The sequence below is a fragment of the Melospiza georgiana genome, chromosome 16, assembly GCF_028018845.1.
Source record: "Melospiza georgiana isolate bMelGeo1 chromosome 16, bMelGeo1.pri, whole genome shotgun sequence".
Lineage (NCBI taxonomy): Eukaryota > Metazoa > Chordata > Aves > Passeriformes > Passerellidae > Melospiza > Melospiza georgiana.
The window spans coordinates 1046177-1063967 of record NC_080445.1 but is presented as its reverse complement, the minus strand read 5'-3'; the positions used below and the strand labels follow the sequence as shown (position 1 = coordinate 1063967).

Below are 17791 nucleotides of genomic sequence, written 5' to 3'. Positions count from 1 at the left end.
CTGTGTGTCCGTGTGTCCCCTGGCACTGGCACGCTGTGTGTCCGTGTGTCCCCTGTCCCTGGCAGGCTCTGTGTGCCCCTGTGTCCCCTGGCACGCAGGGCCAGCCGCCGCTCCGTCCCCGTCTCCCACTGACCCTGGCGCTGCCCTGATTGGATCTTCCCTGTGCACCAGCTGTATTTATTTGTGTGCTGGTGCTGCTGCCGCCTGTCTCTGCTGTCCCCTCCCCGCTGTCCCCCGGCTCCCCCCGGGCTTTGCCGAGCTCCCGGCCCGGCGCTGGGCTCAGTGTAACCCCAGACCCGGCCGGGCACTCGGTTCCTGCCGGGGCTGCAGCCGCCTCTGCTCTGCCCTGCCCTGCCCTGCCCTCCAGCCGGCCTTTCCCACTATTGGATTGTTTCCCCCCCTTTCTTTTGATCTCGAACGGATTCCATCCCGTTTGCCCGGAATTAAGCTCCCGCAGATTTCAATTTGCTGACATTTCTTTCTTCTGCCGGGCTGTGGGGAGCGGGGATGATGCTCGTGCTGCGCCGCGTCCTCCCCGCTCCCATCCCCTGCCCATATGGCTGATGTGAGCAGGCAAAGTGCACAGCTGTGCCCGAGGATGCCGAGAGCCGGCTGCCAGGGGGCAAGATGAGCTGTCTCGGGTGAGTAACGAGCGCTGCGAGCGAGGGAAACGGGTTTGAATCAGGTTCATCCCGCAATGTGGCAGCCCTGGCACCGCGGAATCAAGGTGTGCTGGAAGTTAATTAACTCTTAGCATCCGAGGAGCTGCTCCGCCCGAGGGATCCGGGAGGGGGAGGCTCTCATTGGGTTCTTCCATCACGGCACACCGCGGGGTTTGTCCCCGCTCGGGCTGGCCTCGGGTGGGTTGTTCTGGGCCGGTTTCAGGGGGTCACATCCCTCGGTGCTGCTCCGATTCCTGAGCTGGTTCCAAAGCAGGGCAGAGCCGCGGTGCCAGCCCCGCGCCCGGAGCTCTGCAGAGCTGTGCCAGCTCCATCCCCGGGCTCTGGGGGCAGGAGCCACCCTCGGGACACGGGGATGCCCTCGGTGTCACTCAGGGCACCGAGCGGGACACGGGGGATGCCCTCGGTGTCACTCAGGGCACCGTGTCCCTTTGCAGCGCGCGTTTTCCCGGCGGTGCCGTGCCAGGGATGTGCCAGCCCCCGGCAGCACCGTTTGGGTTAAAAACATCTGTTTGCAGCGGAACTGGGGGAATTCAGATGCCGTCCCTCCGAGCCCAGTGCTGGGGCCAGCAGCAGGCACAGCGGTGACACGGTGACACAGGCAGTGTCCTGTTACCGGGCCGGGATGGGGATGTGTGTGTTCCCCGCTGCATCCTTAGGGGAAGCTCTGGTTCTCTTTGGGCTGTGAGATGTTCTCCTGGCTCTCTGTGAGTCGTGTTGTGTTCAGGGCTGCGGGCAGGACAGTTTGGGGCGCTTTGTTCCTCCCTGCTTGGGTTTTGCTCCGTTTGCTCCCGGGATAAAGCCAAGGGGCCGTGCCGGGCTGGGCCGTGCCGGGCTGGGCCGTGCCGGGCTGGGCTGGGCCGAGCCCGCTCTCAGCCCCGATCGCGGCACAGCCGAAATCGCTGCCCTCGGGGGCTCCCTTGGCGCGGCAGAAATCCCACCGAGCCCGAGTTAATAACGCTCCCAACACAATCTATTTGTCTCAGCTTGTTTTTCACGGCAATAAAACTGCCTGGCGTGCTCCTGTATTAAACTGCTCCAGCCATCTGTGACCGGCCCTGGATCAGAAATTTCATTTCAGCCATCAGGATTTAAATATTATGGGTTGTGCTGCTTCCCTGCTTCTCAACCCCCTCCATGTACCCACCCTCCAGGGCTGGGAGAGCTCCCCGGCTCTTTTGGATGTGGATGGAGCTCGAGAAACCCCCCGAGTCCCTGGTGCTGATGTGGACACTGATCTACTGCCCACGGTCCCTTCATTTCCACTGGAAATCCACCTGGGTCACAGGACGGTAATGGAGGAAAAGCAGCTCTTGTTCACTTCCATTAAAAAAGAAATCCCTAATCTGATGGCCCAGCATATGCTCAACTGCCCAAAAAAGAGGGGAATTAGGGCAGCAGGGAACAAAACGTGCCGGCAGTGAGACAATTGGGAGCGAGTTCCTTTTTTATTGGCGGAGTTCAAATAGGTCATGACCAAAATGCCTCGGTGGGAAATCTCCTGATAGGAGATTAAATTCCTTGGGCGAATCAAACCCTGGCTGGGATGCAGATGGGATCGACCCGGCCCCCTGCACCCTGCTGGAGCCACAACTTGTATTTTGGGAAGGGCTTGCTTAGGATGAGTTTTCCAGTGCCTGGAAAGCAGGGAAAGCAGCCTGGGGCTGCAGGAAAAGCCTTTCTGGGGTCTCTTTGAAGGTCTAACTTGTATTTTGGGAAGGGGTTACTTAGAATGAGTTTTCCAGTGCCTGGAAAGCAGGGAAAGCAGCCTGGGGCTGCAGGAAAAGCCTTTCTGGGGTCTCTTTGGGGGTCTCTGTGACCCAGAGCTGTGGGACCGCCAGCAGGGTTTTTCTGGTAGTGGTTTCCACAGCACAGTTCAGACATAATCCAAGTGTAGCTCAGTGTTTTAATCCACTCTGGGACGTGTTTTCCTGCACAATCGGCAAACTCAAGGTCAGGTCTTTGCTGGCTGTTTTGGGGCCAAACCGTGCATTTTCCATTTCTCCTTCCTTTGCTGCTACCTGGGGATTGTGTGTGATGTTGGCAGCCCTGGGAAGCCTCACATCCTCTTCATCAAACACCAGTGATGTGTGCGTTATGTAAATTAAAGAAGGGTTTTGTCTTTTATTCCTGCTGAAGGGCGTTGCTGTGTTCCCCTTGGGGTAAAGGATGCTCTGTGTGAGGGTTTGGGCCCTTGACCCTGCTCCTGCCCCTGCTCCTGCTCCTGCTCCTGGTCCAGCCTGGCAGCTCCAGCTCCCCACCCCCGGTGCCGTTTGCCTTTAAGGTTTCTCTCCCCTTCCCGCAGCACGCAGTTTAAACACAAGCGCTGGAGCAGTCGCTAATTAGCAGCAGGGAGGCATCCCCCCGGAGTTGGGCGCCGAGCCGTGCCCTCCTTTCTCAGGAGCGACGGGCTGGAGAGCACAGCGCTGCAGTTTTGGGGAGAGGGAAGGAGGCAAGGAGGGAAGGCAGGACCGAGCCGGGCACTGGCCAGGGGGGCTCTCGGCCGATGCCGGGGGCGCACCGGGGGCTGGCAGCTGCCGGAGGGGCCGGTGCCGGTGCCTGCTGTCGGTGCCGGTGCCCGGTGCCAGTGCCGGTGCCCGGGCACGGCGGGGGTGCCACACGCGGGGCGGCACCGGCTGGCACCGTGGGCGTGAGCCGGGGCTCAGCTGCATGAGGATCTGAAGCGTCTCCCTTTCGTTGCCGCCGCACCCCGACAAATGGGAAAGGACCGGAGTTTCTCGCGGCATTTTCGGTACGTGTCCCCGCTGCGCTGGCGGTGCTCGCAGAGCCCCCACGGGTGTCCCTGGGTGGCTCGGCTGCCTCTGGGGGCTGGGGGACCCCGCTGTGTCCCGGGACAGCCCTGGCACCGGTGCTGGGATGGGAATTGGGGTGGGAGCGGCGGGCAGAGCCCCAGTGGGGCCGCTCTGGCTCCAGCCCTGCAGGGCAGCCCGGGGGATGAGGATGAGGATGAGGGGCTGGCGTGGGATGGAGCGGGGCTCGGGGTCCCCTCGCTCCCCGGCTGGGCAAACTTGTGGCAGCTTCACCGGCCCCGGACAGGCTGGACCCGGCCCTGCTGTCCCCGGGCTGTCCCGCTGAGCCCCGGAACCGCCATGCGGGGTGGGACCGGCCGGGACAGCTCGGTGTGCCCTGCAGGACACGGCTGTGTGTGGCACAGGGGCTGGCAGGACATGTGCGTGTGGCAGGACATGTGCGTGTGGCACAGGGGCTGGCCAGGACAGGTCGGTGTCCCTCACAGGACATGTGTGTGAGGCACAGGGGCTGGCCAGGACAGGTCGGTGTCCCTCGCAGGACATGTGTGTGTGGCACAGGGGCTTGCAGGACACGTGTGTGTGGCAGGACATGTGTGTGTGGCAGGACATGTGTGTGGCAGGACATGTGTGTGTGGCACAGGGGCTGGCAGGACACGTGTGTGTGGCAGGACATGTGTGTGTGGCAGGACATGTGTGTGTGGCACAGGGGCTGGCAGGACATGTGTGTGGCAGGACATGTGTGTGTGGCACAGGGGCTGGCAGGATGTTTGTGTGTGGCAGGACATGTGTGTGTGGCACAGGGGCTCACAGGACAGGTCGGTGTCCCTCACAGGACATGTGTGTGTGGCACAGGGGCTGGCTGGAATGGGCAGGCAGCCCCCAGCAGGGTGGGCTGCAGGAACAGGACTGCCTGCCCAGCGCTGGGTGCCCAGTGACCCACCTGGCAGCTGTGGCACGGGAGTGTGGCACGGGCTGGGAGATACCAAAGGGGGAGTCCTGAGGAGCTGAGGGCAGGGGACGGGCACAGTGCCACTCTGCCACCATCCTGGCCAGGCTGCTCTGGGGGTGGGGTGAAGGCGAAGCAGCCCAGAGCATCTGGGACTTTTCCTGGCCTGGAAAATGCCCTGAATTCACATCCATGTGTTCGAGCAGACTGAGCTCTCCCGAGTGAGTGCAAAGCTGCTGCAGAGGAGGGCTGGTGCCCTCAGTGGCACCGGGCATGGGAGTGGGCACAGGGCTCAGGATGGAGGTGCCTTTCCCATCCCTGTCCAACAGGAAACAGAGCTGGGGCTGACCTGGAGCACCCCAGGAGGAGGAGGAGGAGAAGGAAGAGGAAGGCACAAAGCCAGCACTGTAGCACCCTGGCCCTGCCTGACCTCCACAGACAGCGTGGGCACATCCCTGCCCCGTGAATCCCAGTGGGCAGAGGGAAACCCCAGCTGGGCACTGCTCCTTGGTGCCATGGCAGTGCCCAAAGGCAGGTTTGCCCTGGGGGATGGCAGGACACTGGGGAACAGCCACAGAAATGGTTTTGCCTGCTCTGGTGGGATTGTTTGTAGCAGTGAGTGGGGTCTCTCCTGCCTGGGCCCTGCTGTGCCCCAGCTCTGAGCCAGTCCTGGGGCAGTGCCAGGGCCAGGGCCTGGGCTGGGTCTGGGGCTGAGCTCCTCTGAGCCAGTGCTGGGTCCTGGTCCGGGTCTGGGGCTGAGCTCCTCAGCCCAGGGCTGAAGCAGCGGCTGCTGCAAAGTGGGACAGCTCTGCTGGAACGAGCAGATGTAATTTGGCCAATTAAATGGGATTGTGCTCATTTTGCCTGTGAGGAACCCAGACTTCTCCCTGGTGGGTGCCCAGCCTGGAGCAGAAGCTTGGGGGACTCACATCCTCCTGTGTCCCACAGGCTGAACTATTTATTAGCAAAATGTCACTCTTCTCTAGTTGCTGCTTAATCCCAAATCACCTGGGAATCGCACCAATGTGTTTTGTTACTTGTTTTAAATTGTCACCAGATGCTCTGCGTGAGCATCTGCCAGCTTTGGGTGCCTCGTGCTCTGTCTCCTGCACCAGCTCTTGTTCCAAGCTCTGCCTTTGGCTGGGGGAAACAGAGATGTCCTGGTCGCGGTAGGTTTGGGATTTGGAGCCTCTCCTCCTGTCTCCACCCAGGATTTTGTGTTCCCGTGGTGCAGCTGCCCGAGGGAGCCCTGTGGGATGCCCTGCCAGCCCCGGCTGTGTCCTGGGTGCTGCCCCTCTGAGCGGCTCCTGTGGCACCAGTTTGGCCCAGTCGCTGCTCAGGTGGGACCTGTGGTCCCCAGGCAGCCGGGGTGAGGTGTGCTGACACTCCTGGGGCTGTGATAACACCCCTGGGGCTGTGATAACACCCTCGGGGCTGTGATACCGCCCTTGGAACTGTGATCACACCAGCCCCGCTCCCCTCACGCCCCTCGGTGCTAAGGAAGCGGCGCTGCCGGAGCTCTCGGGATGGTTCTGTGCGAACGAGCCGCAGCTGCAGGAGTTGCTATAGAAACGCTCGGAGGCGCCGGCTCCTCCAGAAGCCCTGGATCCTGAGCAGGTGTCGCCTCTGCCTGCTGTGAGGCAGAAGGAGAAGGTGAAGGGTCTGCCGGGTCATGGAGCTCACCTGGGCCCAGGTGGGAGCGGTGCCTCCTCCTCCTCCCTCCTGGGATCCTGCTGTGCACTCCCTGAGCATCCTCTGAGTGTCCTGGGCATCCCTGCAGGGCACAAGGGGCACCGGGCTGCTCCTACCAGGCAGAGGGGAGGTGACCCCAAACAGAGCGAGTACCAGGGCTGTCCCCTTGCCTCTGGCATCACCGTGCCCGTCTCTGCAGCACCGTCATCTCCCAAGGGCCACCAGGCTCTGCCTGGCTGTGGAGGGAGCTGGAATGAGGGAATATTCACGGCTGGAGCCCAGGAGAGCAGAGTTTGGGACAAGAAATGGGGGCAGCGCTTTGGGGTACCAGGAGTGGGACTGGGGGAAGGTTCCAACATCATCATCGCTCCAGCTGAGCTCTGCATGGAAGGAAGAGATGCAGGTGGCAGCAGTCAGTCAGGTCCCGGTGTCCCCAGCACCCTCGGTGTCCCCAGCCCCGTCATTCTCAGCTCTGTGAGGACTGAGGCCAGGCTCACATGAGGAGTTCAGCTCTTTCCCTCACAGGGACACCCAGACCCGCAGCTCTGTGCCCATCTGCCTGAACCCCCAGCTCTGTGCCCACCTGCCCGTGCCCTGCTCCTCACTCCCCTCCCTCGCCTCGTTCCCCAGGATTTTCATCCCCAAGAAGCACCGGCAGCGCTTTGACGAGGTGGTGTCGCAGAGCCTCATCAGCAAGCTGTGCCGCTCCCGCAGCGAGCACGGCAACCGCCTGCGCCGCAGCCGCAGCGAGGACCAGCAGGAGCGGCTGCTCGTGTCCACCCGCGCCAGCTCCGTGCCCCGCAGCCACGAGGAGCTCAGCAAGAGCCTCCGCAAAACCTCCTCGCTCGTCAGCAGCAACGTGGCCTCGGGGGCTGCCCGCAGGTACTGCCCTGCTGGCTTTGGGGTGGAGTGCGGGATGGATGGAGTGCGGGATGGATGGAGTGCGGGATGGATGGAGTGTGGGATGGATGGAGTGTGGGATGGATGGAGTGAGGGATGGATGGAGTGTGGGATGGATGGAGTGCGGGATGGATGGAGTGTGGGATGGATGGGGTGCGGGATGGATGGAGTGTGGGATGGGGTGCGGGATGGATGGAGTGCGGGATGGATGGAGTGAGGGATGGATGGAGTGAGGGATGGATGGAGTGCGGGATGGATGGGGTGTGGGATGGATGGGGTGTGGGATGGATGGGGTGTGGGATGGATGGGGTGTGGGATGGATGGGGTGCGGGATGGATGGAGTGCGGGATGGATGGAGTGCGGGATGGATGGAGTGTGGGATGGATGGAGTGCGGGATGGAGTGTGGGATGGATGGAGTGTGGGATGGATGGAGTGAGGGATGGATGGAGTGTAGGATGGATGGGGTGCAGGATGGAGTGTGGGATGGAGTGTGGGATGGATGGAGTGCGGGATGGATGGGGTGCAGGATGGATGGGGTGCAGGATGGATGGAGTGGGGGATGGAGTGTGGGATGGATGGAGTGTGGGATGGATGGAGTGCGGGATGGATGGAGTGCAGGATGGATGGAGTGGGGGATGGATGGAGTGTGGGATGGATGGAGTGCAGGATGGAGTGTGGGATGGATGGAGTGCGGGATGGATGGAGTGCAGGATGGAGTGTGGGATGGATGGGGTGAGGGATGGATGGAGTGTGGGATGGATGGAGTGTGGGATGGATGGAGTGCAGGATGGAGTGTGGGATGGATGGGGTGAGGGATGGATGGAGTGTGGGATGGATGGAGTGTGGGATGGATGGAGTGCAGGATGGATGGAGTGGGGGATGGATGGAGTGGGGGATGGATGGAGTGTGGGATGGATGGAGTGCAGGATGGATGGAGTGGGGGATGGATGGAGTGGGGGATGGATGGGGTGTGGGATGGATGGAGTGTGGGATGGATGGAGTGCGGGATGGAGTGCGGGAAGGGCGCTCAGTGTGCAGATCCCCTGGGGCCATAGCGAACCAGGATCTCTCCTTCTGGAAGGCTGGGCAGCTTTGTGCCCCTTGTCCCAGCTCTGTGTCCCCTCAGCTCTGCAGGGCTGGCTGTACGAGCTGTGTCAGCAGCTGGGGTGGCACCTGCAGGCTGAGAGGGGATGTTTGCTCCTCGCTGGCTGGGATGCAGGGTGTGCCAGCAGGATCTGGAGTGCCCGGCCGTGCCAGCAAGATTAGGATGCCCAGCTGTGCCAACAGGATTCAGGGTGCCCATCTGTGCCAGCGGGATTGGAGGCACCCAGCTGTGCCAGCAGGATTTGGGGTACCCAGCTGTGCCAGGATTCCTGGCTGTGCCAGCAGGGTTCAGGGCACAGAGCAGGCTGGAAGGAGGATGGAGCCAGGTTGGGGTTGGTCTCCTTCCCCAGGTAACGAGTGACAGAATGAGAGGAAATGGCCTCAAGTTGCAGCAGGGCAGGTTTAGTTTGGATATCAGGGAAACTCCTTCACACAGGGGCTGTCAGGCATTGTCACAGGGCAGGGCTGGAGTCCCCACCCTGGAAATGCTGGGGAAATGTGAATATGGCACTCGATGAGATGGGGCAGCGCTGAGCACGGGGTGGTGCTGGCTTGGCATGTGGGTTCCATAACCTGAAAGGTCTTTTCCAACCCTGTAATTCCTTGATTTGAGTGGGTGCCTGGCCCTGCCCTGCCCCAGCAGGTGTCTGTGTGTTGTGGGAGGAAGGAAGCACAATCCCCAGCACAGGGATTGTCCCACAGCACAGGGATTAACCCACTTCCCTCCGTGCCCAGATGGCCAGACTGCAGTGCCCGAGGGCAGGGAGATCCTGCAGACCCTGCCCCACCCAGCCAGCAGCAGAGCAGGGATCCAGGCTCCTGCCCACCCTGCTGCCAGCCTGAGAGCATCCAGGGCATCCAGGCTCCTGCCCACCTTCCTGCCAGGCTGATCTTCCCTGTGGCTGGTCCCAAATGCGCTCCCAGCCCAGTGTCCCTCCCTGCCAGCACAGGATCCCACTGGCTGGAAGTGATCTCAGCAATGCTGCCTTCCCCCAGGTCCCTGCAGGAACAGGCCCCAGCTCCAATCTGCCTCCCAGCAGGGAGATTTCCTAATGCTCCTTCCAAAATTTCCTGGAGGAATTTAATTCCTCTCTCATCAGCCTTGGAGACCTTTGCTCCCTGAAGCACATTGTCTCTCTAATTCTCTGTAATAAAGAATCACAAGCTGGTTTGAGTTGGAAGAGCCCTTAAAGATCATCCAATTCCTACTCCCTGTCATGGGGGGGTGGAACCAGATGATTGTTAGCTCTTACACATATATTTATTCTTTAAATCTCTATATTTATCCCATAATGCACTTTGAAACCGCCTTTGAAAGACACTTTGGTATCAAAGGGGGCATTGGGAGCGTTGGGGACTTGGGCACTCAGGAGAACCTGGGCTAACAGGGTTGTGGAGGGGCTGGGGAAGGAAACGAGGGCTGGATCTCGTACTCTGACATCCTGTTTGCCTTTTCCACCCCAGAACCGTGCGAGTTTATAAAGGCAACAGGAGCTTTGGCTTCACCCTCCGCGGCCATGCCCCGGTGTGGATCGAGTCCGTCCTGCCAGGTAGGAACACCAGATTTGGGGCACCAGGGACTCATCTCTGCTCTGAGCTCCAAATGTGGAGTGCTGTTTGCTAGGAAAGAGCCAAAGGGACTCTCCCAAGGCTCAGTGATGGAGTTTTTCCAGTGGAATAATGAGCACCTTTGGTACAATTTAGTTTGGCTTTATCCACTCCTGTGGTGGTCCCCAGGACGAGGGAAGAGATGAGAATCTTGACTCCATGTTTCAGAAGGCTGATTTATCATTTTACGATATATATTGTATTGAAAGAAAATGATATATTAAAACTGTACTAAAGAAAGAGAGATGAGACATCAGAAAGCTGGAAAGGAATGAATAATAAAATCTTGTGATTGACCAGACAGTCTGACACAGCCGGCGTGATTGGCCATTGATTAAAAACAATTCACATGCTGGGTAAACAATTCTCCAGATCACATTCCAAAGCAGCAAAACATGGAGGAGCTGAGGCTTCCCAGCTTCTCAGGAGAAAGGACCCTGGCAAAGGGATTTTTCAGAAAATATGTCAGTGACACACACTCCTTGTTGGGAGAAGAGGGAAATGTGTTCAGTGACCATCCTGACATGCCACCAGGGCTGCACCCAGCTGGGTGAAGGGTCCCAGCCCGCCCAGCCCAGCCGGGTGCAGGGGTGCCCTGCCTGGGGATGCCCCTGGGTGCCCATCCCAGGCAGGGGAGCTGCAGCTGGAGCCCCTTTGTGCCCCCAGGGAGCCCGGCGGAGAAGGCTGCGCTCAAAGCTGGAGACAGGATCCTGTTCCTCAACGGCCTGGACATGAGGTACGAGCTGGGCAGGGGCTGGGCACACCCTGGGTTTGTGTTTTCTGGGGTCACCCTTGGGCAGGGGGAATGGGAGCTGCTGGTCCTGTCCCCGTGTGCTGCCGTGGTTTGCCCTGAGGGGACAGCTGGGGACAGCCCCTTTGGTGCTGCTGTACAACACCTGGCCCTAAAGGAGCATTTTCTCCAGCCCTGCTCCTCCTCTGGGTTCTCTGTGCAGGACAGGTTATACAGCCTGGTTCTGACTGCAGCCCACCCCAGTTCCCAATTTCAGGCACTCTGAGTTAATCTGTAGGTGTTAAACACCTGGGGTTGTGCTTTGGAGAGCAGCAGAGCCCCATCCAGCACAGGAGTCACTCCCACAACATCAACTTAAAGTCATAAACCTAAAGTCAGGTGGGAATCCCATTTGTACCTAGAATTTAATTCTGTGTGTTTGTGCACCAAAGCAGTGGGACCAGAGGGACTTGTGCCCCTCACCCGTGCTGTGTCCTTGGGGGTGTCTTTCTGCATAAAAACCAAGAGCAAAGGGTGAGAGGAGGCTGCAGGACAAGAGAGAGTGATGAATATTTAAAGGTTAAAGCGATGCTGCTTCTGTCAGGGCTCGGGTTCTCACGTTTCAGCTGATCCAGCGAACTCTTGGCTGATGCAGCACTGCCAGGAAAAGGAGACCGGGCTGAGGATTGTCCTCTGAGCCCTGCTTTTGGCAGGCATTGTCCCAGCCTGGCCCATGCCCTTCTCCAAGGGCATCCCGAGATTTTCTCACCTACAAAATTACACTTCATGTTCCCCTTGCCTTTTCTTCTCACGCAGAATTAGGGCAGGCGAGGACAGACCTGCAGCGCTGTGTTATTTAAAGGAAAAATCATTTTCTGGGTCTGGGTGCAGCTTAACTCTGCCGTGGCACTCCTCAGGGTGGGCACAGGCATCGCCATGGTTATTCCTTGGTGCCCACTCGTGGGGCAGGAGCCAGGCTCTGCCTTGGGGCAGCACAGGTGGAGAGAATCCAGGGAATCACAGAGGGGCTCTGAGCAGCACCAGGAGGCTTTCCCAGACAGAGGAAGGAGCTGCCAGCTGTGTGTGCTCCCTGCTGCCCTGGGCAGCTCTGACCAAGCTCTCTGTGCTGCAGGAACTGCTCCCACGACAAGGTGGTGTCGATGCTGCAGGGCAGCGGGGCCATGCCCACCTTGGTGGTGGAAGAGGGCATTGTCAGCTTCTCCAACGGTAAGAGTGCAGAGGGAGGGGCTGGAGACCAGCCAGCCCAGCCAGCTGCCCGGCTCCTGGGGCAGGGGGTAATGGCTGGGCACCTCCTTGGGCTGGGCACCTCCTTGGGCTGGGCAGGTATAACAGTGCTGGGCACCTCCTTGGGCTGGGCAGGTATAACAGTGCTGGGCACCTCCATGGGCTGGGCAGGTTTAACCGTGCTGGGCACCTCCGTGGGCAGAGCAGGTTTAACAGTGCTGGGCACCTCCTTGGGCTGGGCAGGTATAACACTGCTGGGCACCTCCTTGGGCTGGGCAGGTATAACACTGCTGGGCACCTCCTTGGGCTGGGCAGGTATAACAGTGCTGGGCACTCCCATGGTCTGGGCAGGTATAACAGTGCTGGGCACCTCCTTGGGCTGGGCAGGTTTAACAGTGCTGGGCACCTCCTTGGGCTGGGCAGGGGGTAATGGCAGGGCACCTCCTTGGGCTGGGCAGGTATAACAGTGCTGGGCACCTCCTTGGGCTGGGCAGGTATAACAGTGCTGGGCACTCCCATGGTCTGGGCAGGTATAACAGTGCTGGGCACCTCCTTGGGCTGGGCAGGTTTAACAGTGCTGGGCACCTCCTTGGGCTGGGCAGGGGGTAATGGCAGGGCACCTCCTTGGGCTGGGCAGGTATAACAGTGCTGGGCACCTCCATGGGCTGGGCAGGTATAACAGTGCTGGGCACCTCCGTGGGCAGAGCAGGTTTAACAGTGCTGGGCACTTCCATGGGCTGGGCAGGTTTAACACTGCTGGGCACTTCCATGGGCTGGGCAGGTTTAACACTGCTGGGCACCTCCATGGTCTGGGCAGGTTTAACCATGCTGGGCACCTCCGTGGGCAGAGCAGGTTTGACCATGCTGGTTACCTCCATGGGCAGAGCAGGTTTAACAGTGCTGGCAGAGCAGGTTTAACCATGCTGGGCACCTCCGTGGGCAGAGCAGGTTTAACACACTGCCTGGGGATGCTCCTCTGCCCAGGGCACGTGGCCCTTGCACGCTGGGATCAGGCTGGATCCCAGGCTTGGCTGCCCTCCAGGAGGGCTCATCCTGCTGTGTGGCTGTCCCTGGTGTCCCTTGCAGTGTCCTTCCTGCAGTGTGTGTGCTGTCCTTGTCTGCAGTAACCCAACGCTGTGCTCGGGGCTGAGCTGTGCAGGATTGTCATCCCAATGCAGGATCAGTGCCTGCTGAGAGCCCAGCTCGGGGCTGAGCTGTGCAGGATTGTCATCCCGATGCAGGATCAGTGCCTGCTGAGAGCCCAGCTCGGGGCTGAGCTGTGCAGGATTGTTGTCCCGATGCAGGATCAGTGCCTGCTGAGAGCCCAGCTCGGGGCTGAGCTGTGCAGGATTGTTATCCCGATGCAGGATCAGTGCCTGCTGAGAGCCCAGCTCGGGGCTGAGCTGTGCAGGATTGTCATCCCAATGCAGGATAGGTGCCTGCTGAGAGCCCAGCGTGCTGGGGCAGGGCAGGGTGGTGTTTGTGCACCAACCTGTGCTCGGGGCTGAGCTGTGCAGGATTGTCATCCTGCTGAGGAGGCTGGAGGGTCCCTGTGCTGCTCCCAAATGCCCAGAGCTGGGAGCCAGGCCTGGCTCTTCCCTCTGGAGCAGCACTGGGCTCCCCTCAGCCCCACCTGAGGAGCCCTGGGATGCCCCAACTCGTTTGCAGGTGCTCTCACAGCAACCCCACCAGCTCCCTGCTGCACAGAGCCCCAGCACCTGGAATGGTTTGGATTGCAAGGGACCTTAAAGATGCTCTCATTTCACCCCTCATACCTTCCATCAGAGCAGGCTGTTCCAAACCCCCTCCAGCCTGACCTACTCCAAAGCACGCAGCCAGTGGCCTCAAAGTGCTCCACTGGCCTCGAGGGAAGCCAAGGAAAGATGGAATATTTCTTTGGAAAGATGGAATATTTATTTTGCAGACTCTGACTCTGCTGAGTCCCCGAGCAGCTCCTCGGCCCTCACCTCCCTGCAGTGGGTGGCAGAGATTCTCCCCTCTAGCATCAAGATCCAGGGAAGGACGTTCACGCAGCAGCTGGAGCACCTGCTGACCCCCCCCGAGCGTTTCAGCGTCTGCAAGGCCCTGGAGGGCTTCTTCCACCACCGGTAACTCCTGCCAGCTGGGACCCCTGCCCTGGCACGGGGCACTGCCAGGGTCACTGTCAGGCAGGGCACACCTGGGGCAGCGACCTCCTTTCCTGCCCTTGCTTGGTCTCCCAGCAGTGCTTTGTCAGAGGCTGTCACAGGACCGTGGAATGATGGAATATTTGGGTTGGAAGGGACCTTAAAGCCCACCCAGTGCCACCCCTGCCATGGCAGGGACACCTTCACTGTCCCAGGGTGCTCCAGCCTGGCCTTGGGCACCGCCAGGGATGCAGGGGCAGCCACAGCTGCTCTGGGCACCTGTGCCAGGGCACCATTTCATCCTGTTGCAGGCTGTTCTATTCTCATGGGATGGGGTGCTCAGCTGCTCCCAAGAGCCCTTTTCCCTAATGTACACACCAAAATCAGATGGAGCCTTTGGCCCCAGGAGCTGCCACCCTCCTGTTTCCAGGAACACTGACACTGTCACTGCCCTCTCCTGTTTTGCAGGACCATTGTCACCCTCACTGCCCAGCCCTCTCCTGTTTTGCAGGACCATTGACACTCTCATTGTGGATGTGTACCCGGTGCTGGACACCCCAGCCAAGCAAGTCCTCTGGCAGTTTATCTACCAGCTGCTGAGCTACGAGGAGCAGGAGCACTGCCAGCAAAAGCTGGACAGGTTTCTGGGGTGCAAGGCCTTGGCAGGTGAGAGGCAGCCCCGTGCTCCAGGATGGACACGCCGTGTCCTGATGGTGCTGGGAGCTCAGACCCTTGTGCTGGTGCAGTTTTGGATGGAGAGGAGAGATGGCACCTCAGAGGGTGACTCTGGGGGCTTTTGGAAGCTGCTCAGGTGTTAGAGGTGAGCAAGTCCAGGACAGCTGGTGCAAGGGCAGCATTCAGATCAGAGAGCTGAAATTAAGGTGACACAGCATCCCTTGGGATGCCACAGGAACATCCCTGCTTGGAAGAGGTGGTGCTGCTCTCCCAAGAAGACACAGAGGCAGTTGGTGATCCCCTGGTCCCCCTCAGCATCACCCTCACCTGGTTGTGTGGCAGCACAAAGCCAGTGGTGGACTCAGGAGAGCAGGTTTGAAGTGAAATGTCCTAATCTGTGTCTGTGCGCTCTTAATTGCTTCCAGTTTTGCTGTTCTCAGCTGCTCACACAGATGTGTTAATTTTAGACCCAGCAAAGGTAAAAACAGTGTTGTTTTGGAGGAACACAGTGACTTTAGCAGGAAACAGAGCAGCCCCAAGTCCTGGTGCAAATCCTGCCTGTTGTGCATGGGATGCTGTGCTCCACGTGCTCTGTGCACCCTGGGTCTGCTCGCTGGGTTTGCACTGAGCCCCTCTGCTCTGTGTGTGCAGGATCACAGCTCAGCCACGGGCTGTGGATCCCCAGGAATTCATGTCCTGTAATCGGGGTGCAGTTCACAGCTGCATTCCAGGGATGCAGAGCAGGAGTGCCCAGCCAGGGGAGGGACAGGAGCAGATCTCCCTGTCCCAGGCACAGCTCTCCCTGTCCCAGGCTGCTGTCCCCAGCCCCAGGCCGGTCCCTGGCTCCTCTCAGTGTCTCGGGTGAACGGGGCAGTCTCTGGGCATGAGCATTTTTCATTGTTCTGGTCTGTTGTGTGTCTGTGCCCCGCAGCACCATGGCTAGGTGAGATCTCTGGGTTTGGGCTGGTCCTTCCCCTGGGCTCCAAACTGGGTGATCTCCCAGTGCTGGGTACCTCAGGGATGGATCCCTCCATCCTGTGAGCCTCCCTGAGCTGCACATGGACAGTGCATGGGCCATGTGCTCCTTCCACAGCATCCCAGTAAACTCTTCTTTGGGGGCAGGAAGGTTTTACTGGGACCAGCCCCGCTCAGGGCTGCATTTCCACCTGGGCCATGAGCTGGTGGATGGCAGAAGGGATTGGATAGAAAAAGGGACTGGATGTCCCATCCCTCAGCATCCATCCCTGCCCTGCGCTGGCAGGAGCCCCTGAACCTGCTCAGCTCCAGGGACGGAGCCAGCGGCCACCTGGGAATGTGGGTTCCATGGGGGGCCCTGGGGGGCTCTGGGGGGCTCTGGGGGTGCCTGTGCAGGGTGGGGAGCAGCAGTGGGAGCTGTGGCTCTGGCTGTGCCTCACAGAGGCGTTTCCTCACAGCCGAGGCCGAGGCTGAGGATCGGTACCGCAGCTCCATCCGAGGCGCCTCCCTGTGCCGGGGCAGCCTCCGGACCCCCCGGCCCGAGGAGGGGGCAGCAGGTGGGCGAGGGGAGGGGATGGGGTGGGTGAGGGGGCTGGATTCCCTGCACTGGGGAGGGATAGGGTGGACGAGGGGGCTGGATTCCCTGTCCCAGGGAGGGGATAGGGTGGGTGAGGGGGCTGGATTCCCTGCACTGGGGAGGGGATGGGGTGGGTGAGGGGGCTGGATTCCCTGCACTGGGGAGGGGGCAGCAGGGGGGTGAGGGGGCTGGATTCCCTGTCCCAGGGCGGGGATAGGGTGGGTGAGGGGGCTGGATTCCCTGCACTGGAGAGGGGACAGGGTGGGTGATTTGGGCTGGATTCCCTGCACTGGGGAGGGGATGGGGTGGGTGAGGGGGCTGGATTCCCTGCACTGGAGAGGGGACAGGGTGGGTGATTTGGGCTGGATTCCCTGCACTGGGGAGGGGACAGGGTGGGTGATTTGGGCTGGATTCCCTGCACTGGGGAGGGGACAGGGTGGGTGATTTGGGCTGGATTCCCTGCACTGGAGAGGGGCAGCAGGGGGTGATTTGGGCTGGATTCCCTGTCCCAGGGGGGAAATAGGGTGGGTGAGGGGGCTGGATTCCCTGCACTGGGGAGGGGATAGGGGGATAGGGTGGGTGACTGGTGCTGGGACATGGGGCTGTCCCTGCTGTGTCCTGCTCTGCCCCAAGACAAATTCCTGAGCTATTCCTAAGCAAGAATGATGGGAAAAGATGGAGGTAAAGGTGGAGGGAGGTCAGAGCAGAGCCAGCAGTGAGGTATTGGTTGGGAATCCATGTTTTCAGAAACAGAATAACAGAATTACAGAATGATAGAATAATTGAGGTTGGAAGATCATTGAGTCCAGCCTGTGACTGATCCCTACCTTGTCACCCAGCCCAGAGCACTGAGAGCCACATCCAGGGACAGCAATTCCATAATGAAAGAACCAATAGACCACTTGATCATAGGGCTGAATGTTATTTCCAACCCCTTTCATTACTCAGATGTGAACTGCTCCTGCTGGTCTGGGCTCCCCACCCCTTCTGGGGATAAAATGTATGGCTTCCCTCTGAACATTGCCAGAGTCCATCCAATTAACAGGGCAAACCACACTTGTGGAATGATGTGAGCAAGGAGATCGTGGTTCAGGGCCCCTTTGAGACTCTGACAAGCCCCATTTGAGGCCCCAGCCCAGCCTCCCTTCAGGGCACACAGCCCTGCCTGTCCCATCTCCCCCGGCTGATGCCAAAGGGCCCTGAGCTGTGCTCCCGACCTTGACCTGCCCCTGACCTCCCTGAGGACCTCCTGGCCTTGTGGTGTCCCTCAGCTGTCAGGGGCTCTGAGACACTTCCCAGGGGAGGAGGATCCTCTGCCCTGGCTCTGAGGAGCTCTTCTGGAGGGGATTAGAGCCTGGAGAGCAGCCAACAGCTGTGTGTGCTGCAGGGGAGCCGTGGCTGGGCAGATGTTGGCCAGCTGTGGGAGCAGCCCTGTCCTCAGCTGCCCCGAGGGAAGGACAGAGCAGCTTGGAGCTGTCTGCTGACCCCAAACCCGCCCTGCACTGCTTCCTTGGACCCCCAGAGCCAGGAGCTGGGCCAGGGGGGTCACTGTGGCTCCCAGCAGCACACAGGGCCCCGTGTGGGTCAGGGCTGTGGGGCTGGGGCACACACAGAGCAGTGATTCTGTCTCTCCCTCTGCAGGCAGTGACACCGTGGAGGTCCCCGTGCGCCTGATCCCTGGAGAGAGACAGGCTGGAGATGGCACGTCCCTCCCGGAGACACCCAACCCCAAAATGGTGTGATTGATGGGGCAGGGGGCAC

At 60.2% G+C, this 17791-nt stretch overlaps 1 protein-coding gene across 1 annotated transcript in view; it reads left to right on the top strand.

Moving 5' to 3' along the window:
• Positions 1–17791, top strand: part of GRID2IP (Grid2 interacting protein) — a 39331-nt gene that overhangs the window by 9623 nt on the left and 11917 nt on the right. Inside the window, exons 5-12 of the mRNA XM_058035483.1 lie at positions 6720–6971; positions 9559–9644; positions 10369–10438; positions 11565–11659; positions 13602–13785; positions 14315–14469; positions 15912–16010; positions 17672–17766. Coding sequence (XP_057891466.1) covers positions 6720–6971; positions 9559–9644; positions 10369–10438; positions 11565–11659; positions 13602–13785; positions 14315–14469; positions 15912–16010; positions 17672–17766 — 1036 coding nt within the window. The remainder of the gene's footprint in view (positions 1–6719; positions 6972–9558; positions 9645–10368; positions 10439–11564; positions 11660–13601; positions 13786–14314; positions 14470–15911; positions 16011–17671; positions 17767–17791) is intronic.